Source organism: Eubalaena glacialis, chromosome 3 (genome assembly GCF_028564815.1).
Source record: "Eubalaena glacialis isolate mEubGla1 chromosome 3, mEubGla1.1.hap2.+ XY, whole genome shotgun sequence".
NCBI lineage: Eukaryota > Metazoa > Chordata > Mammalia > Artiodactyla > Balaenidae > Eubalaena > Eubalaena glacialis.
This window is the reverse complement of record NC_083718.1, coordinates 190,219,740-190,235,193: the sequence shown is the minus strand read 5'-3', so window position 1 is coordinate 190,235,193 and position 15,454 is coordinate 190,219,740. Positions and strand designations below refer to the sequence as shown.

The following is a 15,454-nucleotide window of genomic DNA, read 5'->3' as shown; positions in this document are numbered from 1 at the left end:
GCCTGTGTAATCTTGTCTGTCACCCCTCCAGCGTCCTGCCTGGCCTTTCTCCCCTTGTTCTCTGTTCTCCCCGAGTTCCTTCTACACGCATGTTCTTCCTCCCACGTTGCCTTTTACGTGTCGTTTTTTCTTCTTCTTAGAATATGGTCCTTCTCCACCTTATCATCTTCCAGATCTCAGCTAAACATTATTTCCCCAGGGAAAATTGCCTGGCCCCCTAGCAGGATCGATGAGGTACCCTTGCCGTGTATTTCCGTAGCATCCTGCACTCTGCTTATGGTGCTTGAAATGACTTGTTCTGTGTCTGAATCCTCGCCTCAGTGGCTAAGATAGACAAAGCTGGGACCTCTTCTCTGCTCTTCACCACACATCCCGGGCACCTAGTAACCGAGCCTGCCCCATGGTTAGGTGCTCAATATACATTTGTTGAACGAATGAATTTGTCTTTAAGTTAAATTAGTGAGTAGAACTGCAGAGTGGAAAATCATTACTCTTCCTTTTTTTGTGTGCAAGTTCTTGAATTTATATCTGTGGTTCCCCTGATTGAAGTCTCACATGTATCCTTCTAAATGCATTGTGTAAGGGGCGGTGGGATATGTACGGTAGTGGATCTACAAGAGTACATTCCCCTCTGCTGCCCCTGAGGACCTTACTATTCATTCATTGCCTTATTCCCCAAACATGATTGGGAACCTCAGTGTGCAGAGCCCTGTGCAGAGCACGGACATGGGAGGCTGTCAGGGCTGGCGGAGCACCTTCCATACCTGTCAGGGCCAGAGCCGTGGAGTAGGACAGACCTGGACAGATGGAGTTTCAATTCCAGCTCTGACATTTTTAAGATTTACATCTTGAACCTTAACCGTTGCTCATCTGAAAAAATGGGGATAGCAGTATCCCTCTTGTAAACCTTGGAAAGAATCAGATAAGCAAAAGAATGGAAGATGATCAGCATCATAATCATAGTAATCACAGAGCCAGTGTTTATTGCTTTTTTTTAAAAAACATCTTTATTGGAGTATAATTGCTTTACATTGTTGTGTTAGTTGCTGCTGTATCACAGAGTGAATCAGCTATACGTATACATATATCCCCACATCCCCTCCCTCTTGCGTCTCCCTCCCACCCTCCCTATCCCACCCCTCTAGGTGGTCACAAAGCACCAAGCTGATCTCCCTGTGCTATGCGGCTGCTTCCCACTAGCTATCTATTTTACATTTGGTAGTGTATATATGTCAGTGCTACTCTCTCACTTCGTCCCAGCTACCCTTCCCCCTCCCCATGTCCTCAAGTCCATTCTTTACGTCTGCGTCTTTATTCCTGTCCTGCCCCTAGGTTCATCAGAACCATTTTTTCTTTTTTTTTTTTTTTAGATTCCATATATATGTGTTAGCATATGGTATTTGTTTTTCTCTTTCTGACTTACTTCACTCTGTCTGACAGACTCTAGGTCCATCCACCTCACTACAGATAACTCAATTTCGTTCCTTTTTATGGCTGAGTAATATTCCATTGTATATATATGCCACGTCTTCTTTATGTTTATTGCTTTTTAAGTCCTAAGCACCATGCTACTCAGTTTATATTACTTATTTTCATTAATACTCATAGCAACCCTATAAGGTAGGGATGTTGTTATCTTCATGTTATAAATGAAGAAAATGTGGCTTAGTTAAAAAAGCTAAATAATTTGTCCAAGGTCATAGAAGTAGTAAGTGGTAGAGCTATTACTGGAACCTAGAATTGATTCTAATTGGAAAAGAACTCCTTGTATCTTATATAGCTACCTTATCTTTCAGTATAGCTTTATTCTTTGGGGTTTTAGAGACTTTTTAGGCATCCATTGGCATTTAAAAACTTAAGGGCCACCTTAAGCTGATAGCAGCTGGAATTTGTTTCTTTACCCTTTGGCAGCTCTGACATCTGTGCCTGGGTGTCTGCAGGAGGCGGGTGTGTGTGGAGGTTGGAGGATGTGGTAGACCCACCTGGGCAGTTTTTCTTTTCTCTTCTTTGAAGTAAATAAACAAATAAAACATTAAATATTTTTGTAAATAAATAAAATTATTTTTGGCTGCTTTGGGTCTTCATTGCTGCGTGCAGGCTTTCTCTCGTTGTGGCGAGGGGGGGCTACTCTTTGTTGTGGTGCGCAGGCTTCTCATTGCGGTGGCTTCTCTTGTTGCGGAGCACGGGCTCTAGGCGCGCGGGCTTCAGTAGTTGTGGCGTGCGGGCTCAGTAGTTGTAGCTTGTGGGTTCTAGAGCGCAGGCTCAGTAGTTGTGGTGCACGGGCTTAGTTGCTCCATGGCATGTGGGATCTTCCTGGACCAGGGCTTGAACCCGTGTCCCCTGCATTGGCAGGCGGATTCTTAACTACTGTGCCACCAGGGAAGTCCTGGCCAGTTTTTCTTGAAGTGAGGATTGTGGACTGTTGTAGTCAGACTCACCTGGGGTTTTACTAATGCAGATTGTTTAGCTTCTCTTTTGATGTACTAAACTGTAATCTCTTAGGGGAAGGACTTGAGAACTATTTTTACAAATGACTTGGTTTAAATAAGGGATTCTTATTCATCTGAAGCTTGAGAATCAATGACTAGAGGAAGTGGGAAATGTTGGAGTCTAATCGTTCTGACTGTCATTGTAGGAAGCCAGTAGAGCAATTAAAGAAAGCACTGCGTGTAGGTTAGTAAGCTTAAAAACGGGTTGTATAGAAATAAAGTCAACACTGGGTGGGTCTGTTTCACTTTTGTTTTATTTCTTATAAATTTGTGTTTGGGGAAATTCGGCATATATTGTATTATTCTTTTTCCCTAGTGGGGATAGTACCTGAAAGGAACGGGTCTCAGTTGTGATAGAGTTGACATAATATAAATGCTAAATCTGAGGAAGAAATTTAAGAATATTTGGTGAATTTGCATATCATTTGCAAAGCTAGGAGTATGTCTAAAGCTGATTTTTCAAGTCTCTTAGAGAAACTGTCATATTGTGCCTTGATTTTCAATTTAGAAACTATGGTAATTTCAGGTTTGTGGCTAATATGAAAGCTAGTAATCAGTATCAAATGTTTTAAATATATAATATTTATGTATTTATGCATTTATTTTATTAAAAATTTTTTCCAGTTTCTTTGCCCAGTTTTTATTTATTTATTTATTTATTTATTTATATACATCTTTATTGGAGTATAATTGCTTTACAATGTTGTGTTAATTTCTGCTGTACAGCAAAGTGAATCAGCTATATGCATACATATATCCCCATATCCCCTCCCTCTTGAGCCTCCCTCCCACCCCTCTAGGTCGTCACAAAGCACTGAGCTGATCTCCCTGTGCTATATGCATTTATTTTAAACAATGAGATTACTTTTATTATTTCACCTAAGAAGACCAGAACCAGGTGGTTCCAGAATTGGTTGGTTCAGTGGCTTGGAAGGTGGCTCCCACTGTCTCCCCTGTGACTCTTGGCTTCTTCTGCATGGTGGCTACAGCATGGCTGTGTGGTTTAAAGTGTGCAGGGAGAGGGCAAAGTCCCTGCCTTTTGACCGCCCCCATTCTTTAAAAAAAAATTTTTTTTAAACTAAAAAATACTTGATTAATCCAAAAGAAGGCAGAAAGGAAGAGCAAAGGAACAAAGAACACAGGAAATAAATAGAAAACAACAGGATGGTTCACTAAAACCCAACCATATCTATAATTATATTAACTGTAAATGGACTAAACATCCTGATTAAAAGGTGGGAGATTGACAGACTAGATTTAAGAAAGCAGGACCCTTTAATTCTTCTTGAACTTTGTTCTGGGATGCAACTAAGTTACTTTTAAGCAGTTTGAACCTTTAGGGTTTTGCTTTGTTAGGTGGGTCTGCAGTAGTGCTCAGTCTAAGGCTAATTTTTTCTCCACTCCTGAGGCCTTCTACACAGTGCTTGAGTACTCTGCCCAATGCTTGGTGAATTTAGAGTTTTTCAGTCTCTGACCCCATTCTTAAATAGCTTTTTTCAGGTATAATTGGCATATAATAAATTGCACATACTTTTGAGAAGTGTGCACATGCACACACCCCATGGCCATCACCATTCCACCAGAATGAGTGTATCCATCACTCTTAAGAGTTCCCTTGTGCTCATGGCAGTCCCTTCCTCCCACTTGCTTTCTCCTTTTGTGAAATCTTTGAAGCTATTAGGGAAAAAATTATATTGTTGAGGATAAAGTCCTAGGTAGAAAGGTATTTAACTTGTAGTTTTAGCTTTTGTTTTCTTTTTGAGGATTGTAGCAGAAATAATATGATGATTGTAGGTGTATGTTGCTGTATCATTTATAAAATGTTTTGAGAAACAGGCACATATTTTAGAACAGACTATCTTTGAGAAGCTTGACAGAGGAAATATATTTTCAGAAAGGTTGAAAAAAATGGCAGAGATGGTGTCTGTTGTGGGAAGGGGGTCAGGGAGGGGGTACCTCTTGCTGGCTGTGCTGCCCTGGGCCCCACTTGGAGGAGCCACAAACATGGAGACGAAATGCTTTTATTTTCTTGGTTTTTCAGCCAGGCAGTATTTCTAATATGCTGAAAAAACTAACAAATTCTAACATGAAAGAGTAATAGAAATATAATCCCCACTTAACAGAAGGATATACTTAGCTCAAGTGCATTTTATTCTAGTGAATTACCTGTTTTATTGAGTGACGTTTTGGTGATTTATTTATTTATGTTTATAGATTAAAATTTTTTTCTGCCTCATCACTGTAATAAACTTTTGGCTGGACATTTCTCCTTTTACTCTCTGAATACACTTGACGAGATTAGTTTCTGCTGCAGAGAGCATTATATTGTTGAGTTAATAGCCATTTTGTAAAGAATTAGTAAAACATATAGGGCTCTATTTTAATGGGTTTCTTCAACTGTCTCGTAGCTTCTCTGACTCTCTGAATTTTCTTGGCTCTTTATTTTTTTATTTCTTTCTGGTTCTTCTATGTGTTTTGAAAGTAATATGCTTGAGGTGAGAATGGCAGCATTCCTGTCATGATTTAACCTTATTAGAAATGACATTCTTTGTTCTATGTCTGTTTAGTTGAGAAATGAACCAATTCTCTTTGCTTATAAATGCTGGCTGGTCCTTGGCCCAAAATAAAAAAACCCAAAAACCAACAACAACAAACAAAAAACACCAAACCAAAGCAAAAACCGCAAAAAACAACCCCCCAAAAACTTAGAGTACAAATTGAGCATGTTGGAAAACATATCCCTACAAAAAGTCCAGGAAGTGAGAGCTTAATATGGGTGAGAATTTCCTTGGCAGTCTTCTTTGCTAGAACTCCAGTGACTTGTTGGTCTTGTGAAAGTGAAACTTGGTGTGTTTCTTATTTCAGTAACATAACTCACCAGTGCGGGAGTACAGTTTTCTTTCCAGTTTTAGGTTGAGGATAGGGTATATGCTAGTTATGTTCCTAAGGTTTTAGGAGTTAGTAGGATTTTTGAGCATTCCCTGTTTAGTTCAGTTACTGCTTATCATTTGGAAGAGGACTCTCCTTCTCTACCCCTTGATGTAAAAGTGCTAGTTCTGCCACTTAGGATTTGTTTTGGGTTAAAGAAACCCCCCCCCCCACCTACACCCTGAATCTTTGCATGTATTGGTATGTATGAATCCATTTCATTCGTAGTCCTTGAGGCACTCTGTCTGGGGCCCAGGAATGGGGCTAGTAGAATGTTTTGTTGCCTAAATTTCAGCTTGGGCCAATCCTTTGGGAAAAAACAAAAAGCTCCTCAGGTCCCATAGCCTCTAGAATTTGGAGCAGAACTATTGCTTCAACAGACTTCCGGTTAAGTAGGCAGGTGTCAGACTGTTTCTGACAGTCTGACTGTTTCTGACAGGGAAGAAGGATGTGTGTCCCAGATACCTGCCTCCACAAAGGGGCTCTGGCCTCAGCTCTCTGTTGTTGCGGCTGAATCCATGCTCCCCAGTTGTGCTGGCCCCTGGCTGTTTCTAACCCTCTTATTACTTATTAAATTATATTCTAGGATCCTTGAATATTAGGGACGTGGTAAACTCCTTCCTGGTAGCCCTTCCCTTCTTCCACTCCAAATAGCAAACACATTTGAAAACATTAGCTGAAGTCCTTCGTATTACAGATTTTCTTAGATCACCTAAAATGTTATCATTACTGGCACAAATTTATTCAGATTGTTTGTTGGAACTTCTAAGTGCCTAGGTGGGGAGTGTTCTGTTTGTTTTGTGTTTATTACTTAGATTATATTCATTTCCATGAAATTATTTGTGGGAATTTGGTTGGTTGTAATGCTTTCAGGTCCTCAAAGAGCAGTTCCTTATACTTGGGGATCACATCATGTTGGCATAGGCTGGTGTGTGCAACTTTTGGCAGGGCTTAAGCTAGTAGAAAATTTGGGCTAACACATTTTTCTGAGTCGGTGAATTTTAGAAATGATTTAGAATTTCGAGAAGCATCTATAAGTATTCTCCTCTTGTTGTCAAGAAGTTTTAAAATAAATACATGTGTTTTGATAATGAAGGGGTACATATATTTGATCTGAATATACTTTTTCTCATTTTTAATAGGAAATATTTTAATAAAACAAAACTTGGCTAATGATATACTTGCTGGCTTCTTGCCTTTTCTTACAAACGTGCTAAAGTGGTCTGAATAACAGTGCTACTAAAACAACATATACCTTGTTTTGATGGGGTATCGATTTCTTCTATAGTGTTCAAAATTGCTTGCATGCCTCCCAGCAACAAATACGTATGTGACAGACTTTACATGAGATGAGCATCCCAGATAAATGAAATGCTAGTTTACTTTTCAGTAGCTCTGGAACTTAAAAAAAAGTCGTTTTTTAGAAATGTGGCCTTGAGGCGCTAACACACTTGTGTCTAGTGCATGAAGCTCTGCAAGTTATTTTTTAACAAAACCTAATCGGGGGAACAAAATCTTTATAGAGTTTATTTATTGATTGCTCTAAGCCACCAGAAAGAGTATTCTGTTCCTCTTAATAAAATCCTTTGGGGCAGTTGTCTATATTTTAATATGGAAGTATTTTGGGAATTTGATTTTATCAAGGTAAACTCAAATGTTAGATAATTGTGAGATTGAAACTAAACTAGGAGACTGGAAGAAGGAGTGGTACTTAAAGTCCTTTTTTGCTAGTGATGCTCCCATGTACCCTCGTAGAGGGAGAAGCATTGTTTCTATTGCCTGTCCAGCAACAAGTAAGGAATTTGGATCCTGAAATCAGGGAAGTGTAGCCTGCTCAAGTTTAGTTTTAGCGATGAGACTAAAGATCACTAATAGTAGTCATTTTATTTACTAGTGAAAGGAATATGGAAATTATTTACTGTAACTCCTAATCGTTATGCTTGCTATTGCTGCAAAGTTAATAAGTATGTGTGTCATGATATCCGTGGTGGCCACGTGATGCAAAACAAAACCTTAGCCCTTTCTGTCCTTTTAAGGTTTATTAATGTCCTTTTTAGTTTGTTAATGAGGGAGATGAGTAAATAATAACAGGAAATTGAGGCCTAAATTGTCATATACTCTTTTTCCGTTGTTAAGATATTGCTGGTGTCAAGCTTCTATTGATTCTGTGTAATTCCAGTGGAGACAGCAAGTTATTTTGCTTAAAATGTCGTGTTTCCCCCCCCCCGCCCCGGCAGTGAGAGTTGAATGTGAGAACAGATCTTAATAGGTATAGTTACACAGTTTATTTTATCATGTATCACTTTATTGCTGTCTTCTAGAACATTGTTATACTAAATGTTCCAATAATGGAAATTTTATGCAGCTACTTCAAATGAAACAAATTTGCAAAAACTCAATTTTGGAACTCATTCCTTGAGGAGAGGAAAAAAACTCACCACGCTGTGACCAAATTAGATTTCTGATATGTTGGCAACTTAACAAACACTGTCATTTCCAGAAAACAGGGTCTGGGATCCAGTGGAATTGTCAGCACTTCTTAGTCACTTATAATGGGGGATATTTGGGGTTTTAATATGATTGAATGGTTAAATTTTTACAAAAAGGTAATTAAAATTTGGTGTTGTACCTAAATAAAAATGGCTCTACACGGAATCAGGAATGACTGTGTTCAATTACCGGGGAGTCTTCTTTTCAAGAACTTGATTTTAAATTCTCGGAGATATTAGTTTTACTTACTGGAGCTCCTTTGTTTTGCAGAGATCATGATGCAGCCGTCCTTTTGGATTTCTTTTTAATAATGTGTGACCCTTCACCTTTGATCCCCTGACCTGCATTACCTTGGTAACCATTTCATTTTTTAATTTAATTTCATTTTTTGATTTTGGTGTACAAGCTGTAACATTTCATCTCTCAAAGTGTAACACGCTGATTTCCTCAAATAGAGATACCCTTTTGAGCGATAAATTTGCAAAATGCTGTCTTCATTTTCTGTATTAAAATTCATTTCAGTTTTAAAAATAAAGTGTAATCTGTGTTTTCATCCTTTTAAAATTTAAGTTTAATGAGTGCATTTCCCCATGCAGTATATTTCCTCTTCTATTCATGTTTTGCAATAGCCAAATGAACTTGGTGTTCACGCATAACTCGCATACATGGTGGACACCCAGAGCCCCACCCCTCCATGCCCCTGCCCCGCCCCTTCTCACACACACCCCCTCACGATCACCACACACCCCTTCCTTTGCAGATTAACTCATGTTTCAGAAATAGTGGCAACTTGAACTTACTGGTCTCAGCTGCCACATTCTACAACCTCACATTACATTTTATATTTTCAAGTGTTGGTGGGAGGAAAAGTTTAGCCCTTTAATTCCATGTACGGGCTGGAAGATAAGAAAGTTGTCTCATTTCCAAAATTCACCTTTCCCCCTCCTTCAGTATTTTATTCTTTATTTGAGGTATAAGTAAAGAATGAGCAACATTTTTAACCTGATCAAAAGTGGCCTTTTGTCTCTGCTGAAACCTGGTCAGTCAGCTGTGATGGTCCATATACCAGATTGCTTTATGCCATATGCTGTTTCATGACTGTTTTTCAGACAATGCATTTTTAATTGTATTCCACTTTTCAAAAAATTCTTATTCAAAAGCAAAAAAACTGAAATCTAAAAAATGAAACTTGAGTTAGTTCTTGGAACTGACAAAATATTCCTTAGAAATCATGTTCTTTAAAAAAAAAAAATCATGTGAAATCTCCTAGCATGGCCTGCTGAAGCACAGATTATTTTTTAAGTGTCTCATTATTTTATTCTCCAACATTTAATGCTGATGCTTTAATTGCACACAGCTGAAGCTGCTAAATGAGCACTGAAATGGATTTAAGTCCTCTCTGAGCTTTGTTGATACCTATAAAAGTTTATGTCATTCATTAGAACCACAAATTAAAATTAGTTGTAGTGAGCTGCTCATTGGAGATTGGAACTCTTAGGAACACTTCTTCAGGCTTACTAGCTCGTCTTTGTCTGTTATACTTACATACCTGGGAAATTGCCTTTGGCCTGTTGGGTATCTTTTCACAGAATTGCAAAATGTCAGAGCTGAGAACTATGAGTAGGTAAAACATCCCATGATTACAAAACCAGAAAGCACATGGAATGAATGTTCTAGAAGTTAGGAGCATTTATTTATCCAACCTTGCATTTTAAGGTGATTTTCTTTTTTTTTAATGATAATGCTTTCAGAGTTGCATAGGAATGGATTCCGTATCCTTCTAGCACCAGAAGAATAATGTGTAGCTTGGAGTTTATTGAACAGGCGTCACAGGGCTGAAAGGGGCTGTGAGTGGCGGTCTGCTCCACTCCTCTTGCTTAAGCAGCCCTATACCTGCCCGACCCCTGAGGGGGAGCTAGCTGATGAGAGTCACAAGCTCCCTGTTGACAGAATCAGGGCCTCTTGACATCTCCCTGAAGGCTCCTAGGTCCTCTAGAGACAGTCAAATACTTTATTCATAAGTCCAGTAGGAGCTAAGGCGACATTAATAGGCACCCAAGAGAAATGTTTTCATTGTGATAATTTTATTTTGCAATTACGTCAAAGAGAGCTGGTATACGGACACATTCATTACCTATTTTCAATGAGCAGTGTTTATTTGGTTAGTATTTAGCAATTCTAGTGAGTTGTAAGCCACATGGATGTAGTTTCTGTGAGCATGATTCAGTGAGAAAACCCTAGGCTGAGAGTCAGAAAACCTGCTTTGGACCAGCCGGGTCTCTAGATGTGCCAGGGGTATCTTGTGAGGTAGCGACACACAAAACTCAGAAACTCAGATAGCAAGACTTCAAAAGACTTCCACGTTAGGGTTGAAAACAGTGAAATCAGTTGTTCCACTTAACGTACAGGAGTGTGTAGAACATTTCACTGATTCGACTTCAGTTTTATCCTGTGTGAAACGTAGATGTTATATGTCTCCTACTTGCTTCTTAGGGTTGTTGGCAGGATAAATGAAAATGCGTGACGGACACCCTGGGAACCCAGAAGAAAGGTGCCTTTGAAAGTAAACCTCATGCGAGGGCCGTGCTCTCAGTAGCGGCAGTCTTCGTGCTGAGAGGCTGCTGTAGTGCATCCTCTGGGGAGCGGCCGGGAGCGTGGGCGCTGGGGCCAGGCTGCCTCGCGTCGCATCCCGCCTCGGCCCTTTGCAGGTGGTCGGATCGAGACAGTTATCTTACCCCTCTGTGCTGCAGCTTCCTCCTCTTTAAAGGGGGGTTGATAATAATAGTACCTACTCAGAGGGGCATGAAGAGTCCTAGGTGAGCTGCTGCACGTGAAGTGTGTGCTTAGAGCAGCAGCCGGCAGGCAGTGTGGCCATGGCTGTGGCATCCGGGCCCGATCCTGCGCACCAGGAGAAACCCAGGCGGCCTGGGAGTTCCCATGAAATGGAATTTCATGAAATGGAATTTTCTACACCTTGCAGAAAACTAAACTTGAAAGAGTGTCCCTGTTAGTATTCTACTATTGTCTTGGAGGCCTAGGCATGCTTACAGGCAGAGGCACTGGATAGTTTATGGGAATCAGGCACCTCTAAAACAATGCAAGTTCAGGTGCTGCAAGTTAAATCTGGGCTCCTAACCTTTTAGGAAGAAAAGTTTAGATAATTAAGAGCTGATTGGCCCTTTGTTGATAGGTTCTTCTGTTTTAGCTATTTTTGGCTATGGAGACACAGGAAAGACCCGTGGGAGAGACCCCATCCTTTACTTAGTCAGCACTTACTCATTCTCTCAGCTTCAGCCAGCTGTCTAGTGAGCTTTCACGGAGTCAGAAAGCATTTATGTGTTGAGAGATTTTTACCTTGCTGTAGGAGGCTTCACTGCTTCATCCTCAGTAGAATAAGGGGGAAGAAAGTCACTGCTATGTGTCACATATTCCCAAGTGTTTCCACATAATTATATACATTTATCTATGAGGTTGGTGGTGTTTGTTAACCCTGTTTTGCACCTGAGAACACCGCCACTCAGGTAGGTTAAATAAACTCGTGCAGGGTCACACCCCTAGTAGATTGCAAAACTGGGACTTAAATCCAGGTGCTGCCCTTCTGGTACCTGCTGCCTTGTGTTTGCCGGCAAACCTGGCTGCACCCCTGACAAGAGATTCTGCCATTTGGTTGCAGGGGCCTCCTCCGCATGCATTAGTGTCCCTCAGCCGTCAGTGCCCCAGACTTACTTAGTGAGGCCTCCAGCACCCCACCACCCGCATCACCAGGAAGGCCCCACCATTCGCGTGGCGCCTTGAGGGGCTCCGTAGCAGCGGCTTCCTTGCTCTTGGCTGCACATCCAGCATCCCTTGTACAGCTTTAAAATGTGGAGCACTAGCTCCATCCCAGACTCTGAGCTGCCTGTTCTAGCAGAGAACCATTGATCAACAGCACAAAGATGCAGGATGTTTATGTTACTTGTAAGTAAGAAAAAACTGTCACTAATCTTTGCATGTGTGGACCCATGCTTCCAGAACACGGGCCAATGCTGTTAATTCTATAGTTAGCTGCATTGTAAGCTACAGTGGGCCTTTGTGGGCCAGTTTGGTGGTGCACTCACCAGCAACCAGCAGCCTTTTTGTGGGAAGAGTCCCAGCTGTCCTTTCGGTAGGATGTAGTCTTCTGGAAGTGGGCATCTGACCATCACAAAAACTGGGTTTGAGATCGCTCATGGGGCGAAATGAAGTAGTGGGCTGTCTCCTTTCTCCTTCGCCTTTTCACTTTCTTTTCTCTGCCCTGCTTGCGTGCATTTATTTTTTACAACCCTCCTTCCCTCTCCTCCCCAACCCTTCCCTCTCTTATCTTTCCTCTGTTTCTCTTTTTCTCCATCGTCTGCCAGATGCTTCTGAGTGTATCTGTCATCAGACTGTAAATACTTGAAATCCTGCAAGGGGGCCGGGCACATCGCGGGTGTTCCTAGCAGTTGACGCGTCTCGGTATGTCCTGGGATCTTTCAGAGGTGAAGGCGCTACCCTGAGTCACCCTGAAAGTTGTCAGATTTTGTTTGTGATCATCAACCTTAAGTTGGGTGCTTTATCTTGAAAATTTAGATAATTTGGCATGACAATTTGAGAAACGCCATCACTAACTAGGACAGAGTGCTGGACAATGATGGACTTGACCCTTCTAGAGGCACTTGCATCCGGCTTTTAGTGTATTTGCTGCTTAAGTTCTGAGGTCAGGGTCAGGCCCCCCATTTTGGTGACGAGCAGCCATTGCTGAGAGGGCGAGCCCTTCCCGGAGGCCCTCAGCCAATGCAGACTTGCTGCCCGGGGAGGGGAGCAGAGCCAGCGCCGGGGCGTGTGGATGTCCTGTGGCCGTGCGCGGTGACCTGTGTGCCGCGGGAGATGACGGAGAAATACCCGGCCCTGGTGGGTAGGGTGGTGGGTAGGAGGAGCCCCTGCGCTGAGCAGGCCCCTTGGGGGGCAGTTTGGATGGCATTTAACCCCTCTGGAGGCAGTAGGAGACCAAGAAACATGGTCCAAGTGTGAAAAGATATTTTTTGTCATTCTTCAGTGAAAATCTGCCCTCGCCAGCAGGGGGGTGACTGAAGGCCAAGGCGGCGGCGGGATCATGGCACAGTCAGGAGCAAACGGGAAGCATCTCCTGTTTGTTCTCATTTGTGGGTGTTATCTCCCTGGGAAACCGTGGCCCTGGTTACCGTGGCACCAGGTGACATGCCTCCGAATCATAGGATTTAGACCAGACTTTCCACTTTCCACATGTGTCTCTAGGTGGGTTCAGAAATATACCGTGTGATAGACACGTGTGCCCGCACAGAACGTGGGTATTAGTCAGCCTGTGATGCCGAGTTCTCCTCTCTCTTCTTATTGATCCTTTGGAGTATTTCACCCCTCTCCGCCCCTCATTTTCCCCTGGGAGAAGCCCGAAGGACATTTCTCCTTCTTCCGTAGCAATGGGAAGAGGACTGGCAGGGAGGGTGGCAAGTTGTTGGCGGCCGTTTGACTCTGGGTTTCTCTTACCTGCTCTGGCATGTTTTACGGCATCTGGCACAAGTGCTGGCACGTAGGAGACACCCAGCAAACGTTCACTCTTCCTTTCAGCTGTCATTAGCACAGGTAATTAAGAACAGGAGCTGATAGACTGCACGTATCTGTGCAGAGATATATCTGTAATTAAAGTTTTAATTAAAGAAACACCAGACCAGGCAGATGGTTCTTATCCCCGCATCCTGTAAACTAAACAGCCGTGGCTTTTTGATCTTGCAAACAAGCAAAGCAGAGAGTAGCAGCGGCGCTCCCAGAAGTGGACCAGAGGGGAGAGGTAGTCTTATTAACTAGCCATAATCTAATTTTGGTAGCACTCTGTGCGATGCCAAAGCCAGGGATAATCATCGCAGTTTGAAATGGAAATTCAATACATCAAAGTTATGTCCCAGCCAAAGCTTTTAAGCCTCAAGTCAAGGGCATTACCAGAGCCCAGCTGGTATATCACAAGGCATGTGGTTTTGTGCTAGATTACAAAAGCTGACAAAGTGTTATTTAGGATCATCAGCTAAATACAGTATTAAATTAGAGCCCTATCATCCTGACGTTTCAGGTTCTGTCCCCGTGTAGCAGTGCAGGACTGAGATGGGACGGGTGCTGCCTGCCTCATGTGTGTCCTCTGTGCTGTGTCACGGTGACCCGAGTGACCAGCCAACTGCAGAATGAAAAAAAGAAACCATCACTGGGATACCAGGAAAAGACAAATCTCAGGTCTTATCATTTCTGGGAAAAAACCTGCCCCCAGTGACCCTGGCCATTTGCTCTGCTATATCCCTGTCAGCAGGAGGCCAGAGCCGTGCAGGTAGGGGGCAGGCAGTTCACTTTGACCTCTTGGGGTTCATCCCCTCCTTGACCCCCAATTTCTTACCGTTCCTCATAGTCTTTTACTTATCCAGGCACACGGTTTTCTGGCATTCAGTGCAGGGAGGCACTTATACACCTGAATTCTCTACTAATGGATATAGGTGTGTTTTTACCACCTACATCTCGCTCATTTGTTTCCCACTTGGTAGAACCAATACTGAAGATGTTCCTTATTTCACAGGGAAACATCTTAGAGGGTCAGGAGGGCGGTTGTCTGCTTTGCTTAATGGTGTGTGACCCTATCGTTCCTGTTTCTTTTAAAGGAAGTAGGGGGTTCTCACTGGAAGAAGAGCCCGTGTGACACCAGGACATGTATCAGTATCTTCACATTAAAGACTCGTCCCCAGAATGGTAGAACTCGGAAGTACTTTAGCTCATGTTAATACCATTTATAAATCAAAATTCAGTCCTCTTAGGAGAGTGGCCGAATCCATAGTACTGTGATGGTTGTGAGTGACTGAGTGTGTATGACGGGTGGATGGAAGTGTTTTTACCACCTTTTTGCTCGGGAAAGACTTTTATTTGGCGAGATGTTCTTTGTTTTTAGAAGTCAATTAAATGTCAGCTACTTTGAGTAAGCAGTCTTTTGTGCTTGTATCCAGGAAATTTGGTCAGGCCTGTACAGAACTGTGCTGCTGGGTTGGCATTTTGCATGCGGAATTTGAACCTGACTGTGGAGTCTGTCTCTTCTCTAATCTGGTTAGAGACCTGAACACGTGGCCTCTGAGGCTGCAGCACAGTTTGGGATTGTAGGAGGCTCCTTACGAAGTGACACTGGTGCTGCTCGGAGCGCGGCGGTTATGGCTCACTTCAGGGTTTCTCCACAGAGAGGAACATCAGCAGACCCACCTGTAATAGTCGGGCTTTTATTTCTCTCTCCGCGGTGGGTTTGAAGAAAGCTTTGCCCTTCCTGGTGTCTGTGTGGTGCTGGGGTGGGGGAGTGTTCTGCCCTCTCCGAGAGGGACTTAAATTCAAAGCTTTATACATTCGTTCAGTAAGTATTTACGGAATGCCTAGTACCAGGCACTGTCCTGGGTGCCCGGAGTAAAGCAGTAAACAAAACAAGGCCATTTCTCTCACAAAGAGCCTGTTTTCTGGGAAGGGTCAGTAAACAATAAACAAAAAGCAAGTAGCGCTGA

At 42.4% G+C, this 15,454-nt stretch overlaps 1 protein-coding gene across 10 annotated transcripts in view; it reads left to right on the top strand.

Annotated features, from left to right (window-relative positions):
* The window catches only part of CAMTA1 (calmodulin binding transcription activator 1), an 898,980-nt gene that overhangs the window by 75,427 nt on the left and 808,099 nt on the right, over positions 1-15,454 (top strand). The window contains exon 4 of one of the 10 annotated variants that reach the window (XM_061187138.1): positions 8,178-8,418. The exons of the other annotated variants lie outside the window; for them this stretch is intronic. Within the exon in view, the coding sequence (XP_061043121.1) occupies positions 8,178-8,186 (9 nt within the window). The 3' untranslated portion in view covers positions 8,187-8,418. Of the gene's footprint in view, positions 1-8,177; positions 8,419-15,454 lie in introns of those variants that run through there. 10 annotated transcript variants of the gene reach the window in all.